Source organism: Leuciscus leuciscus (assembly GCF_965113295.1).
Source record: "Leuciscus leuciscus genome assembly, chromosome: 14".
Lineage (NCBI taxonomy): Eukaryota > Metazoa > Chordata > Actinopteri > Cypriniformes > Leuciscidae > Leuciscus > Leuciscus leuciscus.
This window is the reverse complement of record NC_138738.1, coordinates 16,416,427-16,442,867: the sequence shown is the minus strand read 5'-3', so window position 1 is coordinate 16,442,867 and position 26,441 is coordinate 16,416,427. Positions and strand designations below refer to the sequence as shown.

Sequence of the window (26,441 nt, the reverse complement as noted above, 5' to 3'; positions counted from 1 at the left end):
TTAAAGCATGTTTGAATAAATCTGTCATGAAAACAAGTTATTACAGTTTATTTTCACTTGTTTAAATGTTAATTTAACATTGTCGAAAATGTTTATATTTCGCAAACAAACTGGAATAGAAACCATTCTGTTAAAAAGTTGATATACAAACGGCCTTATGTGCAAGTTAAACTCCGTTTTAGCTATTTGAGTGTTGATTATTAAATATATTTAATTAATTAATTATTACTTTATTACTTATTTTCAGTTTCGGTTTTCAGCCAAGTGCATCCTGAATTTTCGTTTGCGGTCCAGAATTTTCATTTCGGTGCATCCCTACTTTTTATGATGTTCAAGACTAATACATTTTAGAAGGCAGCTGTAGAGATGACCCTCATGTATAATTCTCTCTTCTTCTTCCAAATCAGTTTCTGGTTCAGACATATACGGCTGAATTAAACCGATATTTCCACTTGCCACTGTGTAGCGTTTACTACAGTTGAGTGGATCAGGTAGTCCGAGCTGGTGTGGGACTAATTTGCATATTCATGGTTCTGCGTATACTAAAGGAAGCAAGGGTGTAGTTACATTCAAGCTGTTTTAAGGCATGAAGAAATTATTTTCACAGGAATATTTTTTTAAATATGTCCTTTTGATTATCAAAGATGAGTATTTAGAGATAAAATGATAGCCAGCAGGCAACTTCAAGAGACAAACACAACTCTAGTTTAAAAAAGTACAAAGACATTTTTATCTGTCATTACTTCTGGAGAGTAACAGCACAGAGTCAGACACTGGACAAGGATGACATTTTTCAGTGTTCTTGTGTCAACCGCATGGTATCAAATGGAGTATGCTTTCAAAAGCTAGGCCTATGCATTTGCATGTCCACATACACTATATTTATCTCAGAACTGAAGTATACTTTGGATTTAAGAGGTTTTGTGTGAACTATACTGTATACTGTATGTTCATACTGTATTTTTTTAAAATAGTAAACGGACCCTCAACCACTCAAGCAAGCACTTCCATTTAACATATTTGATGTGCTCTATGTATATTCGAGTACTCAATTTCAATTTAGCCATGTCGAGTAACCGGCAAAATACCGGAAGTGGTGCATCCCATGGACGAGAATCCATGAACTGCTTTATTAGACCGTTTTCTAAGGCTGCACGTTGTATTAAAACCATTTAAAAAACCATATGACAGCATAGATAATGATATTGAGAATTCACAAAGACTATGATTCAATTAAATGAATTCTGGTTTAATATATATGCACTTTAATTATTTACATGCGCCTCAGAGCAGCTCCGTTCACAGTTAATGCTGCTCCACATGAATTGTTATCATTTACATGCATGGAGCTCGTCTCAAACTTCATCTCTGCATATGCTGTGCGCTTGGGTTGCTTATAACGTTAATCTGGGAACGCAATGTGTGCCATTTCATTAGATTTGTAATGTAAATCATTTATAAACTTACACCAACACAAGAGAATACATCAATATGTTACTAAAAATATACAAACAGTTAATCATAATTTCAATTGTGGAATACACCAGTTGGGTGCTTTCATCGATTACCCTTAAGGTAACCGTAGCTTTCAGCCAGAAGCAGATATCATCAGGTGGTACCCAACCTTCCTTGAGTGTTTCAAACCTTAACCACAACACTCTCCAGTTGGTGGGTCAGCAGTGGTGGCCAAATTACTGCCCATCTGCTCCTGGCTTCCAGCTGTCTTCCTCTCTCTTACTCAATATGCATCATGAAGCTCGTTCAGCCTCCTCTCCCTTCCTACGAGTAGCGTTCTTTTTGCTCTTCTCGTCCATGCCTAAAGCTGACAACAGCCGCCATGCTGATTTGGCAGGAAAGCCTCTGCACCCTACTTCCACGGGGAACAGCCATGCCTGCCATCCTTTGTCTTTGCACTCCTGGATTAAAGGCTGATATTTCAAGGCCTTCCTCTCATGAGCCTCCCCACAGCCCTCATCCCATGGCATGGTCAGCTCGATTACAATGATTTTACGGTGTTTGGCTGACCACAGGACGATGTCTGGGCAAAGAGCTGTGTTGACCACTTCCGGAAACTGCAGCCTCCTTCCGACGTCGACTGCCATTTCCGAAGAGCTTGTGGCTTGCAGCAGATTGGATTTTGCTGATGCCCTGGCTGCGAAGGGTCTGGCTCCCTCCTTGATGAAGGTGATACTTTTTCTCGTCTGTGCGACCTAGCCTCTTCTTGCACCTCTCTCACTCAAGTGTGTCGGCCAGGGACAGGAGCACCTTGTTGTGGCGCCACCTATATTGACCTTGGGTTAAAGATGTTTTGCACCCTGACAATGTGTGTCAGTGTCCCCTTTTGACCACAGAGCTTGCAGTACGGGTCGTCCCTAAACCCCCATGTGTGCAAATGAGACTGTGAGGGAAGGGTGTTGTACCCGGAGCTCAGCAGGAAAGAGATGCGGTAGGGCTCCAGTCTCCACAACTCTGCCCATGTGATCTTACGCTTGGGCAGATTCCATTTTGTCCACGCTCCCTGGGATGCCTGTTTCACTGTTCTGGACAAACGCCTCTGTTCCTCTTGAGCTCGGATTTCTGACTGGACCATGCCTCGCTTAATCTTTGTGCTTGCATTCCCGAACTGTTGGAAGTGTGTCGACCCCAGGCCTTGGCGGCCTATGCAGGGATTGTCATGCCACTTCAGTAAGCTTTCTGCCTGTTCACTGGCTGAGCTAACTGCCCATTTACAGCCTGATCTTGTAATGATGCCTGCTTGCTTTTCCCGGACGTCTTTGGAATCTCTCAGACTTAGCGCGACTCTGCATTTTGCCACCTTGAACTCCTCCACGACAGATGGCAGAGGGAGCTGCAGCTGTCCTGAACGGATGTAGAGGCCCACCAAAGACCATCTCCGCAGGTGCTTGTTGGTTTTCCTCTCGATACATTCTACAACTGTTATGGGGAACTCATAGACTGTGAGGAGCCAAATAAGCCTGGGCAGAAGACCGTGCTGGTACAGCCAGGTTTTATATTTTCTGGGGAGTCCGGACCTGTCAATCTTCTTCAACTATTCTTCGGTTTGCTTCACAGCGTCTGCAACATTGCCACCATCTTTCAGTGATGCACTGAACCACTTTATGGGGCTGTTCTTAATGGATGGAATGACCTCGCCTTGAACTTGGAGTCCAAACGTACTCGTGACTCTGCCCTTCCTGATCACCAGCCTTCTGGACTTCCTGGCCTTGAATGACAACCTTGCCCAAGTTGCTACATTATCTAGGGTTTCCAGTACCCATCTTGCTTGGACATGCATCACAGTTGTTATTGTTAACTCGTCCATGATGAAACCTTGCAGAACCGGCTGAATGATGCCTGATTCCAGGACGGGGCCACAGGTTATGCCTTCCGCTGCCGTTATTAGAAGGTTCATGCCCATGATAAAGAGGATTGGGGAGATGGTGCATCCCGTTGGGGTCAAAATAAGAGTTTAAACCTTCGATCTAAGTTTACATGTTTTGATGTCCATGTTCTTTTTTTAAGAAATTACAGTGGTTGTAGCATTTCTATCATAAAGAAGTTGCCAAATATTAAAGAATTTCAACATTTGAATTGAAAATGTTGTTTGGACTATATTAAACAAGGATCTGCAGTAAAGTGTAACAACAACAGGCTGCCCTCTCCAGGCATTTGCTATAATACATAATGTACATAAGATGATTGTTTATATATTGTATTTTAACAGCTCTATAAAACAGTTCTATAAAACCATATGTTTAGGCCTACTTGTTTTTGATACTTTATTTGAACCAAATATTATTGCCCCATTGTTATATATGTTTTTTTAAGTCATTTTAAAGGCTCGGGTCTATTTTTACTACCACAAACAATATCAGATTACTCGATTAATCGTCAAAATAATCAATTATTGATAATAATCAATTATCTAAATAATCGTTAGTGACAGCCCTACAATCGTGTCTCTTCAGAAGACTGGGTTAAACCACTTGATTCCTATATTACATTTAAAAAGTTTTGACCTTTTTGAATCCTCAGAGTGTTGTTTACATGACAGAACTCTCAGGTTTCATTAAAAAATATTGTCATTTGAAGATTAATTAATGTTCTAAGGGTTTGGAAAGACATGAGGGTGAGTAAATGATGACAGAATGTTCATTTTGGGGTGAACTAACCCTTTAATTATACTTTTATGGTTTTGTTTATTTTTTTTATCTTTCAGGAGGTTGACAGGCCCAGCCCCAGATCAATCCATTTCACTGTACAGACAATAACAGCTTGGATATTCTTCAAAACTTCTCTTTTTGTGTTCCACAGAAGAAAGTAACATGATTGTGAGTAAATGAGAAGAGAACTAGACTAATATGAGAAGTAATATGAGTATTTGAATTTACTTGAATACTACTCATATCTGTTGATATATTCATCGCCTTCGATATGTCTGAAAACCAATTGAAATTGAGTAGACAGCACACATCTAATCTAATCTAATCTACAGTACGTATAAACTACCTTTTTTTTCAGCTTCAAATTCTGTAAAGTACTACTTTGGTAAATGGAAGAACATTTAGTCTAATTCACTTTCTTTGCCATTTCAAAGAGCAATGCATTCCCTCCCTCTCCCCCCAGACAGAGTCAACAAGACACTTTCCACACAATGAAGTCTGCCTCAGTTATGGCTTTCTCTTAACACATGCATTGTAATGGCCCATAAATGGCCAGAAAGCCTGAGTAAGCATCCGGATACCATTAGAAATGGATCACAATGTCAGGACCAGCATCGGCCTGCTATGATTCAACTAAACATCTGGGACGGTTGAAAGCTAACAGAACGAATGGAGGTTACTGCCCTTGATTAATGTCCCTGCGCATGTTCACCAATGAAGCACAGTTCATGCTGAAAGACGGTCTGCATTAACAAGAGGATTTAAAACTAAAAGAGGGAAGTTAAAACTAAAAGAGAGAGGAATTTATCAGTGAGAGTTTAAATATGCTCACTTCTGTATAATTTTTGTACTGAACGAGAAGACATGGCCACGATGAGATGGGTATTTTTTTTCTGAATGTGTTGTAGGTCTGTGACATTGATGAAAGCTGCTAACTACTATTTCACAACACACACTTTTAAATATGGTAGTTTTTCATTTTCAATCTGCAATGTGCAGAACAAATTTGTTATTGTCACTCAATGAGATAATCTTTCACTAAACTTCACCCCCTTGGTTACTGTTGCTAGGTAGGACAAGCTTTTATACTAGCCCGGCTCCAGGCAATGTCAAACATGGATGGAAAACTAACAGGATTGTGTGCAATACCTCAGGAATTAATTATGAAAAACATCTAGTTTCCATGTACAGTACATTTAGTCTGACTCCTAGTAATTATATTTAATCATAAATGTCATGCAGCATTTAACATTTCCACAACATACTCATTATGGTACTGTAAATTTCTTAGTTGTTTTATTTACTATGTCTATGACCTTAATTAATATGTAAAATAATTTAATTTATTCTATGTTTTTCAATAAACTGTTCATAATGGACAGCAGAACAACTGTCAAACTGGATTTAATTGTCTGAGATTTTCATTGTTTCACTTTCATAGCATTTTAGATGAGTTTAACAACTTTCACTATATTTTAGTCTGAGTTTGGTCAGGCTGCGGTCTCCTACTAAACAGAGTATGCATGATGAAATTTAAAGGTTTTTGCACACAGGAAAGCCAGATAGTGGGGTGAGACATGAAAACTCTTATCAGATGCAGAGCTTGCTTTGTCTTATGGTGACCCGATTCAACAGCCAAGGTGATGAGAGGTCAGGACAGAACAGAGAGAAATTTAAACCAGTCAAAAACTAATCTTCAGAGGGAAGGGGAAAGGAAACAATTTATTCTAGCGAGCAACACTAGGTAAACAGTAGGAATGCTTCGATCAGGATTCCAAATATCGATTTTTGTCATCGCAATCGGCCGATACTGATCCCTATCATTCAGGCTTTAAATAAGTGATATTTAAGCTCTCTGTTCACTGTCACTGTTAACCGCCTACACACTGAAGGCATTTTTAATGATTTCATGTGATTTCAAGTGGCATACTTGGCTTATAACTCTACAAAAAACAAAGTATCATCAAGTACATGTATTTTCCATGTTTGGAGGTTCTTATGTAACAACACTGCTGAATCTGATCCCTTAGCAATTCTAAACATATAAGACTACATATTTCCTCAATTTTTGGCAGATTTGAAATCTATTTTTATTTAGGGGTAGGTGATAAAGACCTACTGGTTTCAAGGATTACGTTCAAAAACTGACAGAAGACAGCTTGGGGACAGTAAATTATTATTTCAATTATTATTCATTTGTTTCACATATAACTCAGGGTTATAGTTAACTAAAACATAAAACAAAAAATATTTGAATTAAAATAAATGTTAACTGAAAATAGGCAATATTTCTCATTTTCATTTAGTTTAACTTGATGCACTAAATTAATTAAAACTGAAAAAAACCACTAAAAATATAGACCTTTTTTTAAGTAAAAAAAGAAAAAAAGAAAAAAATGTATTCACAATATTAATAAATAGTCTCTTGATATAAAATACCACTGTAATAAATAAATAAATAAATGTAATAGTTTGTCAAAAAACATATTCAAAAGGTGACTCAAAAACTTGTACATATACTGTATATGCATATATACAAATAATTTCAATGTTTTCATTTTCATTTTATCTGTTAGTTTTTTCGTTAATTGTTGTGAGAACATGCACCTCCATCCTCCAGTGCTGAACATCTGCTCCTGACAAACCAACAACAAACCTGTGGAAGAGTGGACAGAGCTCAACCGTGGGGAGGGGGTGAGATCACCCAAAATATGAAGCACAAAGATGTCACCTGACAAAGAGCCAATCAACATGATTTCTGACATTTATACTGCCCCAACCTGTGACCGACCAGCTCCTAAATTATTCAGTATAAGGAGCGGAGTGATTGTGTATGTATGAATGAGGGACACAGACAGACAGAGAGAGAGAGAGAGCTGCTTTGCCTGACATGTGTTCTTAGTGATAAGCCGCTACTCTGTGACCCGATCACAGCGGTGGTGTGCACCTGACACTTTTCCCCAAACTGTTACTCACTGTCGTGCTGTCTAAGGTTATAGGTGCTTGTAATACACAATGCAGTATATGCTATGTGAAATAATATACAATAGTATATCAAAACAATTAATCATAGGGTGAATTCAGGATGATTGGGACACTTTTTGCCATTGAGATGACTTGGAAAAAGTGTCCCAATCAACCTATTAAAAAAACCCCAGCTTTTTGCATGAGATATTCATCATGACAACCTAATATGAAACTGCATGTGTTAAGCACCGTTGAAGAGCAGACGTACAGTGCGGCGGCATCTGTTCAGGAGATACTAACAATTGGATATTAACTGCATTCATCTCCTCCTGAAGCTGGGGAAATATTACACCTCCCTCAAGGAGCCAGGTATCCGACATGTTTACTGACATTAATAATGTGGGGGAAACTCTGTAGGAAATGCCATCGGCAGCAGCTACCTCAGCTCCTTGTATATGAAAATCTCCCACTCGAGTTCAGCTCACCGCTGTGCTGTTCTCCCTGCCTGAACGCCCTCAGCCGGATCTCAGTCAGTCTGTCTGTCTCCATGAGCAAACATGCCTCAAGACAACGTCTAACCACAACCAGGCAAATTAATAAAAGCTGCTGCATGCTTCCTTCATTAAGTAAACAAGTCATATGTAAATATCATAACCGTTTTAAAAAGGAACGACATCAGTATATCAGCAAATCAATAGGAATAATTTGACAAAACCTAAAAGAAAAACCATTATGGCTCATTCAAATGAAATTCGTTACTGTATGAGTGTTAACATACGGAATTTATTTCGAAATAAGTCCAGTAGGCTATATTAACAGTTACACGGAATTAGTTAAATGTTAATGAGTGTTTTAGTCGTATTTGTTATGTTGTAGGGGTAGGCTACATAAAACAAAAAGATTGATTTAAAACTGAACCAGATAGGACGGTGAGCAGCTCGTTTTCAGCGGAACTCGGCGGCTATACAGACGGAGCGCGCGGCGCGTTCATCAAAAGGTGCCGTCGGGCTGTTATTTTACTGCATATTTTACGCTTTTGTGTTTTCGTTTCACTTCAGTGGTGGTTCACAATATACATTTAGTTATTTTAAGGCAAATAACGTTTTGGGTTGCGCGCAAGCAGTTATACTACAGCTCTTCCGATGATAAACGTAAAAGTTTCAGCACTTTTCTATTCATTCATCTTTCAAGGTCACTTAAACGGAACTCTTTGCGTTTACTCAGCCGTTAATTTGATGCCAAATATCCGTATTTCAAACTAACATTTGTTTATTTAACTTTCTAGGAACTTATTTGTGTTTGCAATTTTATTTATTTTGGCTGAAAAATATACATCATACGTGCTGTGCTAAACTGTCTGTTTATATACGTTAGGTGTAAGTTAACGTAACCACGTGAAATAATAAAAGCTGTTACATGTATCTTGACAAACATACTTAATACTAAGAGCCCTTGGAAATGTGTTTCTTTTTCTCATGAACTAGTGAGCAGTGGAACTTTCACTTGTCAGGCTGATGTAGCCTATGTAAATCTCTTTACCTGGTTAGTTGTATCCTGTGGCAGGTTCTTAATAAGGATCTTCCTCCTGTTGCTCAGCTCTCTGCGAGTTTTCTCCAGCCGTTTCTCGATCTCCTCGGGATCAAGTTCAGGTAGATCTCTAAGGATGGTGATCCCCTCGGATGCTGCGTCCTCTTCCTGTCGGCTCGCGGGGCTGTCGGACTCCGGGTGAGGTGAGTTTTCCCGCTGTATCCCGTGCACGCTCGGCGGCTGGATGGATGAAGCTGCCGCCATTTTGAAGCGCTCGGTGGAAAGTGAGTCGGAGAGAGCGGATAGGTGGGCGTCTGTGCTTTGAGTCAAACCACTCTAGATAGAAAGTAAGTGAGGATGAGTCCCGACACAGTACAGCTGGCGACCTCCACCGATGGAAAACTAAACACATTCTGACTGTCAGTTTCTTTCTTCCCTTATTACCATGACAGTATTTTAAAATAAATAAATAAACGATTATTCTGTAAAGAACAATGTCATACGATAGCAAGTAAAAAAATAAAAATAAAACAGTAACACGGTCTATGATAATGATGTAATAAAACAATATAGTTCTAGTGTGCAGATATACCTAGTGTTATTAACAAATATTAAAAACATTATTAATATTTAAATAAACCTAGTATTTATTTATTTATGCGAATAATTTTTAAAGCACATGCAGTTAAAGTCACTATGAAATCAAAATTGACTTTTCTTTTTTATGGAATGCAATATTTATTATAAATTATTTATCCATGTAAATCATTATTTAAAAAAAATTATGTGCCCCCTTCCCCTCCTACTTGCAAGGAGTAGGCCTACCCCTTCTCTTCTCTGATGAGGTGTTTTTCGTCGTGAGGGCGGGACAACCTGTCAATCATATGAGATCACATTAGAAAATGACAATGATTTAAGGATCCAATCAGTTCCCCATGGACAAAATTATTATAATTTTTTCTCGTTAGAGAAGCTGCTGCATTTGGATAGGCTATAGGCTACATCACAATACGAAAAGCCTAGCGCAACTTGTTTCATGCCAACTTTAAAGGTAGGAGATTTTTTCTTTCTTCACATCCCGATAGCATCAATAGTAGAAGTGGTCTAAATATAAAAAAAAAAAATATATATATATATATATATATATTTCTGTGGAAGTCTCAGGAACCCAAAATGTTCGTCCAATCATTGCATTCTGTCCGAACGCAATGATAGGATGTCCTACCTGCCTTTCAACATAGCCTACGTATTTCCATACCTTGCACACCCTGCTTGTGCAGACATTACACATCATTAGTGCGTTCCGTAAGGCCACGAGGTTGACCGATTGATTGGTTTTGCCGATTAATCTGCACCGATAACTGATTGCTGGAACAATCGTTATAGGCAAAAATTCATACCGATAGTTTTTCCAGGTTGCGTCAGTTGCTAGAGCGGCTGAGAAGGGTCCGCTGTCATTACACAGTACGAGAGCGGCCTCTAGAGGCGAAATAAAAACTATCACTGATGCCTCGTGGAGTTTGTTTTGACATGCGGGGATGTGCGAACACTTCAGCAACGGATTTAAAACATAGACAACAAAATGGTATGTAAACAGTAACCTTCATATGTTTCATATCATTATAAAGTAATTAATTTGTTGACTTGATGCTGCATTAGTAGAAAAAGAACAGCAGTATGTTTTCCGTCGAGGCTGAGAGGATGCTAACATTAGTACCTCAAGCGGTTAAAACAATGTGACAAAAATACACATAAGTCTGGCCCAAATGTTTAATGTCACAATGTTTACATTAGTTTGTCTATTTGTTCGCTTTTTTGTTGCATATTTAAAGCTATTGACATGAGAAACATAACAAATCAGAAACGCATTTGATTTCAGTTCTTTTTTCATTGTGTAATACATATTTTCATTTGATAGAATTATCAAGTGCTCTAAAATAGAATCAAATAAAGTTTGAGTAGACATTACATACAATATGCATCTAATATCAGTGCTACAGCCTTTGTGTAGATATTTATAAATGGCCATCTTTAAGCATGACTGTTTGAATTTATATGAAATGGTAACACTTTACAATAAGAGCCCATTTGTAACACTGACTTAGGTTAATAAAAGTATAGGCTTATTCTGCGTTCACGGCACGTCGTAACCGTAATTACGAGATGGCAACCCGTAACGTTCTACCCTGAGTTGTGCATGTCTTCAATTGGTTATTGTTATTTCAATTGGAATTCATGCGATTGACATTTTCGAGTAAGTGCTAAGGGTTTCCCCTCACAGATATCACAACGGGTTTAAGTCACAAAAATGTGGGCTGTCAGTGAAAATTTAATAGACTTCTAACTATAGCCCATGAATAGACGCACAGGCTACGCATAAACATGAGAAATGGAAACAAACACCTTGTAATCACTGTTGACTTTGCTTACATGATGGAGTATTATACATCTCACTAGTTATTTCGGTAAAAAAAAAAAAAAATCACCAAATTCAAGGTTATTTTGGCTAGAAGTGGGTTACTCATAGCCAGACTATATCGGGTCTAATTGTTAACCTAGTCCTAGACGGTGAAATGACCGCTATTGCTTGCTGGGTTAAAGCTCAGGCTAGCTTATTTTGACAGAAAATTTCATTGGCATTTCTAGAGTGCGGTTCAATTTTTGTGTTTGTATCACTTCACTGTTTTCATGTTTCCAAAATTCTGTCCAATAGCGGCAATTATTGACAAGTGACTATCATTATTGAATCATTCACTCAACCAATTTTGTTCAAAAATACAGAATAACTCAGGAATGAACCACCACTGCTGTGTTGCTCAGAGATGCGTTTTCATTTGGAACTATTTTTCTTTGATGGAGCAAACATTGTAACTGCCAATAATATTTCAAAAAATGTAAGTTATTCAGTATTAACTTAGTGGGTTACACTTTATTTTACGGTGTCATTGTTACAGTGTAAATATATATTTAAGTATTGAGTAATATTAATTAAGTGCATGTAGCCTACTTACTATAGAGTTAGGGTTGGATTAGGGTTTGGTTGAGGGTTAGTTGCATGTAATTATGCATAATTAACTGTTAATACTACTGTAAGTATATATAACATATGTAACAAGGACACTGTAAAATAAAGTGTTACCACTTATTGTTTATTGAACTGTTGGATGAAAGAATAAATAAACTGGACAAGATGACATTTATAGCTCAAAAATCATTTAGTGTGTATGCATGGAGAGCTTATATATGGCAAAAACATCTGAAGGCATGCCTGCAGAAAATCATGCATGCCTGACAGATCTTTTGACTCATTATACACTGGGTCTGGTGTGGAATGAATGACTTATGCCATTTCTCGTGGGTGTGCTAAATGCCATCTCCTGGCAGACTCCATCACAGGAGTCCTTATAATGTCCCTGAATGAACGCTTTCAGTTTCAGCAGCTACACATCCCACATCAACAATATTTACAGACCCGTGCGCTTGACTCTTTAAGAATGAGGATAGGCTAGCACATTGCTCTGATCCTAGATGTTTTTTTGTTTGTTTTTTTCAACACGAGAGCTATTCAAATGACAATTTAAACAGTTTTATTTAGCGTGAAATTACATGTGCAATTTAGGACGTTGCGGTTTAAAGCACACGGAAATATATAGCCCATTTCCAAATAAACCGCCACTGCAATGCTTGATAAATACAATTGTCAGTTCATATTGCAGTGCGCGGATTAATGATTCCATCATTGCACAGTGCACACGGGTGATTTTCCACCATCACTAAGGCTGGGAAGTTTCAGAAAGACCCTAACATATACGAGTTCATCTGAATTACCTGAGCATGAATTGAAGCAGTGATTCAGCTCGTCTCTGAGTGGGAGTGAAAGAGAAGACCAGAATATTTCAATGGCTCAGAAAAGTAGTGCGTGGGCGCTCGAGCGAGTGTTGGAGCGGGCAGATCGCGCATCTGGGACGCGCGTGTGTTTATGAAAAGGGGTGATGGGAACCTTCAACTCCTCACCGCGAGCTGTGTTTAATGCGTATAGTGTGCGTGGGCGGCGGTATCCGAGTCGTGTGTGTGTGTGTGTGTGTGTGTGTGTGTGTGTGTGTGTGTGTGTGTGTTGGTCTCAAGCAGCGCGAATCCACGGGCGATTTTTTTATTTATGCGCGACTGTCTGATTTCACAATACATTTTGAGTGTCACTGTAAAGTGAGAGAACAATAAGTAATTAAAGTGAACAGTTTGCACATCTCACAGGATATATTACGTTTGCCTCGCGGTAATGACAGAATGAGAGAAGCATTTTGAGAAGATGCTGCTGGAGCAACTTGAGTAGGCTAACTGGCTTTCTTTAAAGCTTCGACTAACTAATTCGAATCCTTCGAGTCGGATTCTTTTCAATGAATCCGTTGAACCGGTTCATTAAATGGGTCTAAACTTTTTACAGTCTATGGGTCTAAAACATTTAGTCGACGAATCGGTCTGAATCGGTCCGAGTGAACCCGACTGGTAATGAGCCGACAACTAATTAACTGAATAATTGTAAACGCATTGACTGTACTGAGGATTTGACTGGGGGTTGAGTTAATAGGCTATAGCATTATGTATTTAACATGTAAAACCCCTTTTATCCGTAATGTAATTATGTAAATAGTTATGCAAATTACTCTAAATACTTTTTGTTTGTTTTTTTGCAGTCCAAATAAATAAACTGAACACAAGAAACAATCTTGCTGATACAAATTAATAGGAAAAATGTTTAAATGGCATATTGGAACATTTTTAGGGTATGTAAAGGTGAATTCACACACCATATCGTATAAGTGTCGTATAAATTAGTCGTATAAATTATCCGTCCTTCGGATGAGACGTAAAACCGAGGTCCTGACTCTCTGTGGTCATTAAAAATCCCATGGCACTTCTCGTAAAGAGTAGGGATGTAACCCCGGTGTCCTGGCCACATTCCACCCATTGGCCCTTACCAATCATGGCCTCCTAATAATCCCCTTCCATTGAATTGGCTCCATCACTCTCTCTCCACTCTCCACCTATAGCTGGTGTGTGGTGAGCGCACTGGCGCCGTTGTACTGTGGCTGCCGTCGCATCATCCAAGTGGATGCTGCACACTGGTGGTGGTTGAGGAGAGATCCCCTGATATGATTGTAAAGCGCTTTGGGTGTACAGTAGTACATATGAAAGCGCTATATAAATGCTTCATTCATTCATTCATTCATTCAAGTGTTGGGTAAGTTACTCTAAAAAAGTTATTAATTTCTAGCAACTAATTACATTATCAACAGTGTATTTAGATTACTGTAGCCTACTACTCTCTCTAAAAGGTATTGCATTACTTGTTGTTACCAATTACTTTCTAAATCCCATATCAACCTCAACCAGTTGAACAATACAAGGATAGACCTGAAACTGCTCTTTTAATTCTTTCAAATAAATAATATAAAATTGCATAAATTATTCTTGAACTGACCAAAGTATGGTTACATTAAAAACACATTTTATAGACGTTCAATTTTGATCTTAACTCCACTATTATTTTATACTATGGTTAATACAGTATTTAATGCAATTACACCAAAAGTTACAGTAATTAAATTACAGAAAAATTAAGAGTAATCCCTTACTTATTCAAGGGAAAAGTAATTAAATTACAGTAATTAAATACTTAGTAATGCATAACACGCAACACTAGTCGTAATTTTCATAATTATGAGGTTACAACTTGTAAAAAACGCTTGCATCCTCGTAGAACTGAATTAGGCCTACAACTTGTAAACTTGGAATTCTCTGAGAGCTCCGACTTGTACACATGACCGCTACAGATTCATTTGCTAGAAACAAATAATTCCTAGTCTGAGAACGTGAACAGCTCTGAGTAGATCATCACAACATGGTGTGAACGCAGCAAAATATACCACGCCGGGAGACACGTGATGACTTTGCATCCTCACGTTAAAAAACAAGATGTGAGGATGCAAAGTGTATATGAATGGTTTCTTTAAAAGTGCTTTGAAACACACTGTTCCAAATAACCGATTCACGAAAAAAATGATGCTGTCCCCCTTGGACTCAATTTAACAGAAGTGCTCCACTTTTATTCCAACCTCACTGTATGCTCGCAACTGACGTTTGGGTTAAAATTATCCACCAAGGATCAACGGTGCTGTAACGCTGTGTCTTTTATGACCTTGTAAGCAAATCCCAGGCAGCGCGCGAGGAATGCCCTGCACTTCACATGACCTTATTTGCCCGTTATGCATGTGCACCAAAAACTGTATAGGTCAGAAATGGGCTGATGACGTAATAATGGAGCAGACTCCTATGTTAATCCTTCCCTGTAAAGCCCACTGTTTTGCATCATTTACACAGACAATTCACTGTATGCAGTCATGTCTTTTCATATCAAATCTTTTTTTACAATGTTATAATGTGGGTTATAATGGATATACTGAAAAGAAATACACTATAGAGAAATAGTGGTGCACTTGAATGCAAATGCTTTTCCATTAGAAAGATGTAATGTTTATAACTGTTAATTGAGTAATAATATTTAGAGGACATCGGGTCAAACAGGGCAGCTAACACTTGGGATACTTCTCAGTAACTATAAGGTCAAAAGTCCAGTTACACAAATGTATGTTGGTTTAAGACTAGCTCAAAACATTAATTTTAATTTATGAGAAAAGATTTCCCCTTACCTTATATAATGTGCAAAAATCAATGTGTTTAATCAGCTGAATATTTTTTCCTTGCCAATAACATTTAAAAGGTTTTTTTGTAGCCAAGACTTTAAGACGTGCCTACACAGAAATTGATATATTCAGTAACCCCACCCTATTCACTGGAGTAAAAAGTGACAACTAGCCCACAATCCTCCTGGGGTGATTGAATTATGAGCTGACTGAAAATGAAGTTACTTGCTTGCTCTGTAAAACATTTTAATAAAGCTAATATGGGATCTTTTCATATGATGCTAAATGCAGAACTGCATATAAACACAAATGCCAAATTTTGCATTATCATCACTTATTTTGGAATCACAGCAGATACCATATAATGACCAGATTGATCGCAGCGACATTCAAAGTAAAACAGTTTATCACTTTAACCCTGCAATATATCTGAATATCATCTTTGAGTGTTATATGACCAAATAGAAATGATAGCTGCACACGGACTGAACCTTTAAGCACATAAAATATGATTCATAGATATGATTCAGCAGTCTCTAAGGTATACTTGATTAAAACTGTCACTGTAACAGATTGAGTTTGAAATTTCACAGGGACATGACTGGATAGAACTAATACCAGACTTCTGTATCATATGAGAAAAGTTGTTTTGATCATTTTGACTCGTCACAGATACATTAAAATCATAAACTATTCATTATAGCTATTTCCCTCACCCAAATCTCAATGCGATTTAAGAGCATATGCAGAAAAACTCAGCTCTCATGAACCCAACTCAATAAACACTGACAAAATAAAACACTTCCGACGAGGATAAAAGATTTGTAGTGTATGACACATTTATAGCTACTTTGTTAAATTTTAGATGTATATACATGGTATATCATTTCATTCTGAAAACAATAGACACAATCCCTCTAAAACCATAGGAGCACAATGTCTACATATCAGTAGACAGGCAGTTGAGTAAAAGTGCACATGGGTTTAGAAGGATCTGAAAAATATCATGGCATTCCATCAATACTGACTAATGACTTAAAAAACAATCGACAACATTAATGGAGACGATCCATCTGTGGTATCACACATCCATCGCATTCACACACAAATACGTACACAAGCACCAACACATGCACACTCCTTTCTCTCTCGTACACCAAATGTAAAATAATCAGGCAGACAGAAACACGACAAGAGCTTTCACACACACAGTAGCAGGACTGAGCATAGTCTCTCTCCCAGTCATCTTTTAAAAAATTTCAAATATCCTGCACTGGGTTTGTGGCCCAGAACACCTTGGTCACATTGCACAGTGTCTTGAAATTCACCATCATGTCATACCGTCAAAAAACAAACACACCAGAGTGACAGCTCATCAGAATACAACACTTTTTCACGTCTCCTTGATGTGCAGCACAGGCATTCATGTCTATTGTTCCTTGAAATGCTTTGTTTTCTCTCCCCACAAGAAATTCTCATGGCATGTGTGAGACTCAAATGTGCCATGAATCGAATCCTTCAAGGCTGCTACGCAGTCAAAACGAGGACAAAAAAACCCAGAGCCGGGTTCTAAAATGGGCTCCACAGGCCAAGTAGAAAGCTGACAAATTCAGTCAGTCAATTTCTCTTTTCTCCCCATTCATTTATCTCCATCTCCACTCCTGTTAAATAAATAGTAGAAAAATAATCCTTTCATCTTCATTGTTTCTTGGAAAAATAGAAAAAAAAACAGAAAAAAAACAAGGAGCTTTGTATCGTATGCACCTGCCAAATCCACTCCCCTAATGAGGGAGGGTCAAATGTTCACCCCCCCCCATGGTCACTAAGCACAAAACACCTCTGACCACCAGCAGTGGATGCCCAGGGAGAGCTGGGAGTTCAGGTTCTCTCCTGTTTTTGGAGGATGCAGGGCCTGACTGGAGGGCTGGCTGATGTTCGGGGTGGTGGATGCAGATATCAGTGGCATTAAAAGGCAGGGTTGGCGGGTTGTTTGGGGTCAAGGGTGGGCCGGATCAGCACTCGGCGTCCACGCTGTGCACGGTGACGGCCGCCTGGAGATGGTGCGTGTGCAAGTGCAGGGGGTGGTGCGTGTGGGGGTGCCGATAGGGATGGAACTTATGGCTGAGAAGAGCGGCTGTCTGCGGAGGAGTGTCCAGGTCAAGGTCCTCGTCGTGATTGCCCACATCAACACCCGCCGATAGAGGATCGTTGTTGCCGGGCGGGTTCTCGCTGTCCTCCTGAGGGCTCATGGTGCTATAACCTACATATAAATACATATGGAATCACAATCAATATTTTCCAGAAGCTACAGTATAAATTAACTTTGAATCTAAAATGTTCTACTAGTTTAGCTAACAGCTTTTTGTATCTCTAAAGCAGCAGTTAGAAGAGAAATTTAAAACGGAGACTTCTGTAGAAACTGCGGATCGAAATCATGAGCACTTTAGTCCCTCGTTAAACTAATCATCTTAATGAATCATAATCCATTCTAATCTCATAGTCTCCACACGGAAAAACCAACATAATCTTTTTTTCCCATGAGAATTACACAAAAAACAGTAATTCAAATCTGACATGTCATTTTTTTAAAACAGCAATATTGTATAATATTATTACAATTTACAATAACTGTTTCTGTTTTAACACATTTTAAAATATAATTTATTTCTGTGATGGCAAAGCTGAATTTTCAGCATCATTACTCCAGTCTTCAGTGTCACATGATCCTTCAGAAATAATTCTAATATGCTGCTCAAGAAACATTTCTTATTATTATCTTATATAGTTGAAAAGAATTTCAAAAGAACACCATTTTTTATCAATCAATATTTTTTTATTTGTCTTTGGCATTTTTGCCAAATAGAGCATTAATGTGTCTTAAAAAAAAAAAAGTGATCTTACTGACCCATAACTTTTGAACATTATCATAATATATATATATATATATATATATATATATATATATACACAGAAGTGGCCAAAAGTCATGACATTTGTGATATTTATAAATGATTACAACTTTGTTAAAGATTTTGTAAGCATATTTCATAGTTGAGCTTGGAGTCAATTGTTTTATTTGTGATAACGCAATGAAACATGTCAAATTGTGCGGACATAAATTTGGCTGTCATACAAAGAAATTATGAACATGCAAAAACAAGGGAGAACCAACAAAATAATAATAACTGATTATGTTCTTGTCAATGTATGCTTTTTCCTGTGTGCCTTTTGTTTTTGGATAGTAAAATAAAACCTGTAGCTGTAGTTGATCATTTTTTTTGCCAAACAAATTTGTCAGATAAATAAATGCTCTTCCCTCATATTTAAACTTTAAAAATATAAAATATTAAAACTTGTAGGTTCATTGAAGACACAAATCTCCTCTGGACATTAATTTTGGCCACTAATAACAGTAACTACACAAACACTATGAACAATACATATATTGGATCAGGGGTACAAAAAATTTTTTAACTAGTGCAATGCAATATTATAATTATAAAAACAGCTATATTATATAAATGCATTGATACAGTAGCAGAAATGATTATAACATTTATGAAGTTGTGGTGCAGAGTAATGGCAGTAGTCCAAAGAGGCAGTTTTGCATTGAGGAACAATATCCTGATGCCTACTTCCTACTACACCTATTATTACACAGGCAGTTTTAAATATACAAACTTGAGAGACTATATTGAATATTACTATATACAAATAAATAAAATGTGATTAGAAACTTGATGTTTTAATTTTAACTTAAATCTTGATGTTGAAAAAACAAGCTCAATGTCAATGTTATTTGTCAACTACCCAAATCCATTTTCCTCTGTCAAACTGCTACAGTTTCTGTTTAGACAACAATGCAAACGATACAAAGAAGAAAATGACAGATTAGACATTTTCTGGCAACTAAATGTATGGTGGGAAAGAATCTGGCAATGGCTACAAAAACTTGTGTAGGAAACTTGTGTAATAATGTCACAGCACGCCCTGAATTAAATGACGGTAAAGTACAAAGAGCACAAAAAAAGACTTGTCCTGCTGTCAAGTGGCCAAACGTCCAGCCGCATTTGACATTTGAAACAGGATCGGAGGTGAAAAGAAAGGTCAAAAACCTCTTATGATCCTGACTTTGATCAATGTTTGCATGAGCGGATCTGGAATCAGCTTTGAAAACTCTGCAGTGAGAATGAAACAGCAGGGAGACTGATTCTAGATCAGGATATTTCCCTAAACATATCAAAAAGCCAAACACTCAAACAAGTACTAAAAAGCATCTTCCTGGCAGTAAACACATCTCTGTTTAGAGAAATTCTTTAAACCCCGTTCTACAGCGAGAACTCGTATATCTACGTTGCTCCTGGCGAAAACTCTGTGTTGGTGGAGCGGTAATGAGTCAGAGCGCACAGGAAAAAGCTTCAGCGCTGTGTTCCCGCATACACACTCAAAAGCCAAATCGATATTGCTTTAAAACAACCCCTTAAGCTGGATGACTGAGCAGGCGGTGGGAGGCGACCTTTAACCCAGCCAAATAAAAATACAGGGAAGAAACTTCTGTACTTGGTCTTTGCCACCTCTAACTGTTCTCGCATCTCTCAATCTACCTACTTTGCCGTCTTTCTTCCTCCGTTTTTTTTTCATTGCACCTCTCCTTGTGGAATAGGGCTGCCCTTTCTCCTCTTGCTGGTTACACAATGATCTCCAGAAAGCCTCATCCCTGAGGAGCGGCAGATTTAGCATGCACTGTAGACTCTGTGTAACCCAAGCCTGGAGCCGCCAATGAAATGGATGCTGAACACAAGCATACACTGAGCTCCTGGGGTAGGCTTTGCTTTATTTCAATAATAAAACTCACAATATATTTTCAGGTGAGAAATTTGATGGTGATGCTTTTAAATTTTTCTTATGACCCTTGTTTCAAAAGGATCTTTTCAAACCTACAAATATATTTTTTCCTTTAGAGTTTAAGGGAAAAGTGCACAGACACACACACACACACACACACACACACACACACACACGTATGCTTACCGTGGTCACTTTCTGTCCCTGACCGGCCCCAGTATCTCCGCCGTCGTTCTGGACTGTGTGTGTGCCTCTCAATAACAGCAGCAATAAATCGAGTGTTACTGACTGTAGAGAGAGAAAAAAAGAGCCAAACGGTCATATAAGAATGAAGCACTTGGGTCTGAGGCTGACCAGCAAGAGTACAGGAAATTTAAAAGGCAATAACACACTTGTAGATATTTCTCATATAAAAGGTTATACTGAGGATGAACTCAGTAAACAATGAGGAAAAACTCAAAAAGATGTCTAACTCAGACTCCCAAAGCACCATATCACACCACTGTGTGTATATTATGTGCACTGTATGTTAAAGTACCAGTCAAACTGCCTGGTTTTGGTTCAGGTTCATGCATAATGGATGTTTAATTCAGGTCAGGTTGGTAATTAATACAAAATTGTATCATTATAAATTGTTTGGGTAACACTAACAATGTTTTTATCATTAATTAAAGCATTACGCAACATGAACTAATGACCAATGATACATTTGTGCATTTATTAATCTGTTATTTTTCAAGCTGTACAAATTAATATTAATGTATAATAAACTAACACAATATAACAATGAACAACATTATATTTTAAAATGACCAACTCAAGGTTATTAAGTGCCATTAATTGTTGTTTGTTCAAGATGTCTTTACAACAAATTGAACTGTTTTGTAAAATGTTACCATATTTTCTGTTTTAATGAACTAATTCTGCATATGCACAAACATTCTTTGAGTCAGAGTTCAGAAAACTTGTTGTTTCCTTCAACTTAAGGGAATCTTTTTTGATTTATTTCCTAAAGTTAAACTCAATCTACACCCTTTTTGGCGTAATGTTGATTACCACAGAAAATAATTTGGTAACACTTTAGTTTAGGGTCCAATTCTCATAATTCACTAGTTGCTTATTAGCATGCATATTACTAGGATATTGGCTGTTTATTAGTACTTATAAAGCACATACAGTATTAATGCCTTATTTTGCATGACCATATTCTACATCCCTTAATCCAACCCAATTCCTAAACTTAACAACTATCGTACTAACAATTAATAAGCAGTAATTAAGAGTTTGAGGCAGAAGCCGTAGTTAATAGTTAGTTAATAGTGAGAATTGGATCATTAACTAAAGTATGACCAATAATTTTGACCTCAATCTGTTTGTAAAACAAAACTCCAATAAAATAAATGCACTGACAGTTATGCGCTTAAAATGGTTGCCCTATAGACTTCCATTGGAAATACCCTTTCAGGCGATAGCATGAGCATTAGTACAACTTTTTCCTCATTTCCAATTCTTTCCACTGATAATCAGGATTATATCCATACTAACTGTTACTCATTCATTTAGATTTCTTACAGTTATGCATAATGTTTCATAATATACATTTCTCACAGTTCTTGCATAGCACAAAATCGAATTAAAACAACTCTGTGATGTAAATCAGATGGTATTGAAAAAGATTCTGATTACAGAATGTGCAACAGAACAAGAAAGACGATCAGGAACACATTATCGTATTATCACTAAAGATGAGACCAATTACTACATCAGACTAACCCACATGGCTGTTTGAGGCAATTATCAAACAAGAATGACACAGAACCATTGTGAGCATGAATGCTCGCTTTTTGCTCTAGGAGACTAAAACAGCACACCATACACAAAGAATTCAAGGATTATCATTCATTTGGTGTCTAATGCACTGAATCAGTGAAAAACAGCATTAATGGTAAGTATAATACTGCAGATTTGATGTACATAAAAACCCTCAGTGTAATTACTTGAAAAATGGGCATGAATGTGTTGTCTGTGCTCATTTGTGTGCATCTGTGCCAGACAGGCAGGCGGGTGTCTTACTTATTCCTCTGTCTTCATGACTGTCTTCATCACGGTCGTCTCGCTCGTTGTCCAGGTTGGACATCCGCACAGACATTTCTGATGAAATAGAGAGAGGGAGACAAGACAGGCAGAGAAGAAGATTAGAAAGATGAAGCAACCCTGAACACATTTGATGTAATATACCTTTCTCTTCTCTTTTGGTCCACAGAACCAAAAAAAAAAAAAAAAAGCCCACAAATGCCAATCAGATATTACAAAACTGAAGGGAGCCAATTCAAGGGAATATAACATTATAGTCTATTCAATTACAAAAAAGTAGACTCTCTCAGACAGTTCATGTAACTGCAAATAAAAACCCGGTTTAAACTGCATCAGACCAAAAGTTATGAATCCTAGTCGTGCACATATAGAGGCGGAATTGGGAGCATTAGGGAGCAACTGCAAGGGAAGAGGGAATTAAACTCTTTAAATTACTTTTATATCCTTCTAAGGTCCTTTTAGCGGTCAGCTATGCTTTAGTATCTCATTAGCACAGGGAGTAGCACACTTTAAAAGGAAGTGCACTCAATGATTGTCCCTCATTAAAGTGAGTTTTACTTGCTCTGCCTTTAAAACGAATTTTCTTTTCAGGCGGACATCACCAGACTCTTTGTCAAGAGATCACTTGTCACCTTCTAATCAATTCTCGATTTATAAAGTCCCAGCCTACATTTTTAATACCTGAATATCATGTTTCGCTCTAAATATGCCACATAATGGAAGTAGCATTGGTTGTAAGGGCTGTGTCATGTTGACTTTGATTCAAAAACCTTTAATATTCTTTTTTATCCAATGCTACTGTAAAACCTAACAATCAAATTTACTAAATGAAAAAAGTTAATTTTACATAAATATTACTCAAAGTTCATTGTACTTAATAGAAAACAATGTTTGTGAACTCAATAAATTATTATATTAAGCAGAACTCAAATAGAATGAGTTACAACAGCATATTTCTAGTTCCTAGCATGCTTTGCTTCTGACTTTTAAAGGAGAGTAAATGTCAAGTCAAGTCACCTTTATTTATATAGCCCTTTATACAATATACAATACTGTTTCAAAGTAGCAGTGATAACAGGAAACCTATGCATTTTGGCTGTTGTTCAGCTAAAGTCAATTCAGTGTTGTTTCAGTTCTGTTGTAAAAATCATCAATTATTAAATTAGTTAATTTCATCTATAAAGCAGTTCTGCAAAAAAATATGTAATCGTCCAGCTCAGTTCAGTTCTAATTCAGAAGCATCAGTACAGTCAGATCGATAATATTGTTGAATTTTCAAATGTTAAAATTAAATGTCATTTATATGTTTTTACTCAAGACTTATATAGGGGGTGATCTGTTATGTTATGTTATGTTGTGATTTAAAAGGTATTCTGTTTGGTCGAGGATTGGCCAAATAGCATTAAGATTTTCGGTGCGTCTGAAATTGTGTATGGAGTAGGTACTACATTTGAATTTGAACTTACTTTGCATCAGTTAAAAAAATATGTTCTATATATTAAGAATATGGGTAGTATGAATTAATTAAAATTTTGGATGTACAACATCTGCCATGTTGTTACTGTCACGTGACCTACCAGCGTCAGTTATGTCGCTTCACTGTCATTCATAAATCCCCTCCCGTGGCACATGGGATAGTAAAGTGTCCATCGAATGCTCACTTCAGAATCTCGGAGGAAGCATTAGATCATCTAGGTACTTTTTACCTATGTTTTTTGAATACTACGTATTTGGACATACTACTGTTTTTCGCATGCTATATAGTAGGGAAGTATTCGATTTCGGACGCAGCATATATAAGCAATAGCTGTGAACTCTTCAGCACAGTGATAGTCTAGATGCTAGTTAGCAGTTAACAGTGAAATATTATAGTTAATTTAAAGATTCTGATTTTAATGGTTTAATGCAATTTAATTAAGTTTCAGCTACACAAAGTATTTAAGTGGAAGTAGAGATGCACCGATTACAATTTTCTAGGCCGATTCCGATTTCCGATTTTTCATTGAGTTTGACCTGCCAATACCGATTTTAGCCGATTCCGATTTCATTTTCTCCAACCACTTTACAGCACACACAAATAATTTTTTTCTATCTTTTCTTTAATAGCACATTTTACATTTTGCATAGAACATAGATAATTTTTTTAACAGATAATCGCTACAAAATAGAACTATAAAAATTACTCCTGGTGTGGGAAATATACATACATACATACATACACACACACACACACACACACAGATAGATAGATAGATAGATAGATAGATAGATAGATAGATAGATAGATAGATAGATAGATAGATAGATAGATAGATAGATAGATAGATAGATAGATAGATAGATAGATAGATAGATAGATAGCCTTGCAGGTAGGTTATACTGAGGTAATATGATAGTTAATTCAGCTCAATAAAATAATCACCTATAAAGATATTTCTATATTTTCTGGCTAGTTTACTTTATTTATTCTTTATAATCATAACCATACTTGCAACCAAAACTGAATAATGAAAACAAGTTTAAATGGGTAAATCTTCTACAAATATTTTTGAGTCTTCGTTTTCTTTTCTGACATACTGGAGTTCTTGTTAAAACACACCAGACATACTTATTCTGTGCATTTTGAGCACTTTTTGTGTGAATACATTTTTAGTTTGTCCATCAAAAGTGTGCTTTCTCTTTAATTGAGCGTGAGCAGCGCAGCAAAAATAGACCCGCGCCGAACCCCCCGCTTCACTGCTCACGCGACGCTCCTGCTTGACGCTCACGCGCTGCTATGAATGCACTCATTGATTAACATGCACGCCGAAAAAAACCTGCGCTGCTCACGCGCTGCTGACATTTGTGTTGTGAAACGGCCTTAATTCAAGAGGTTTCCTACATGTGCGTTCCGTGTGCACGTGTGATGCTGATATTGCGCGAATCATGCGGCGCCCGAGTGCATTTGACCGGCATAAAATCGGCATATGTCAGACAGACCGGCCGGTAGCCGGTCACGGCCGATCACGTGAAAATCGGCCAATTCCGGTCACCAGCCGATCAATCGGTGCATCTGTAAGTGGAAGTATAGTTTAATTTAACATTATGTGGACTCAAATGTTAGAAGTTGACAGTACTCATAAACATTGTTTTTTAAACTTAAATGGTTCCAGGCAATCGTTTTCCAAAATGGTTTGAGTTACCTTAACTCGTTGGATTTTACAGTGCAAACTATTAAAGTAACATAATAATGATAATAGAGTCAAACATTATTTCCAAACAGCACCAGCCCCAAGCCTTAAAGTGTCCAGACTCACCCTGTGCGGCCAGCGGGGACATGTGCTGATGGCTGCGACGGTGGATCTGGTGCCTGTAGGCATACACAGCCAACACCAGCACCATGATGCATCCCATAATCCCTCCGGCTACTGGCCCCACGGGCGCGCTCTTGATCATGTTCAGCGAAGCCAACTCCTCGTCTGCACAGAGACAAGCAGTACAAAAATAATGATATAATGAAATGAAATAATCAAATACAGCATACACGCTAGCAAAAATCCTCAAGGTACAATGTGTGACTCATAAAGTCAGTGTAATTCCAAACGTCTGTGCATATATTTCTAAAACAGCAAAACAAAACAAAAAGAAACAATTAACTAGTTCCCTCTACTATTTACCAACATATGCTATTATAAACATATACTATATATTAATAAACTCCAATAAGTGTGACTGCAGCAGTAGTAGCTCACCTATAATGCCCAGTCCGTCCACATAGGGACTCTTGGCACCCACTATCCCTCCAAAACATTCCTTCTGCAGTGCACAGTAAGGCTTATCCAGGTGGGTCTTTCCATCGCTGTCCACCATACACCACTCACAGTCCAGAACACCAAAACAGTCACTGAAACCCAGAACATACATATATACATATACAATATAACACATACAATACCGTTTGAAAGTTTAGGGTCGGTGAGATTTCATTTAGTTGATCAAAAATACAGGAAAAACAGTAATATTGTGAAACTTTATTACCATTAAAAACTTTATAACCATCAAATAGTTTTCTATTTGAACATATAAAAAAAAAGTTATTTATTCCTGGATTGCAAAGCTGAATTTTCAGCAGCCATTACTCTAGTCTTCAGTGTCACACGATCCC

The 26,441-nt window shown here is 37.6% G+C and overlaps 2 protein-coding genes across 2 annotated transcripts in view; both read right to left on the bottom strand.

Moving 5' to 3' along the window:
- The window catches only part of raver2 (ribonucleoprotein, PTB-binding 2), a 73,252-nt gene extending 64,312 nt beyond the window's left edge, over nt 1–8,940 (bottom strand). Inside the window, exon 1 of the mRNA XM_082136027.1 lies at nt 8,670–8,940. Within this exon, the coding sequence (XP_081992153.1) occupies nt 8,670–8,921 (252 nt within the window). The 5' untranslated portion in view covers nt 8,922–8,940. The remainder of the gene's footprint in view (nt 1–8,669) is intronic.
- Nucleotides 8,941–16,174: 7,234 nt separating this feature from the next.
- Nucleotides 16,175–26,441, bottom strand: part of cachd1 (cache domain containing 1) — a 73,840-nt gene continuing 63,573 nt past the window's right edge. The window contains exons 23-27 of the mRNA XM_082135997.1: nt 26,029–26,180; nt 25,594–25,755; nt 22,277–22,354; nt 20,390–20,491; nt 16,175–17,618 (exon numbers count right to left, since the gene is read on the bottom strand). Of these exons, the coding sequence (XP_081992123.1) occupies nt 17,371–17,618; nt 20,390–20,491; nt 22,277–22,354; nt 25,594–25,755; nt 26,029–26,180 (742 nt within the window). The 3' untranslated portion in view covers nt 16,175–17,370. The remainder of the gene's footprint in view (nt 17,619–20,389; nt 20,492–22,276; nt 22,355–25,593; nt 25,756–26,028; nt 26,181–26,441) is intronic.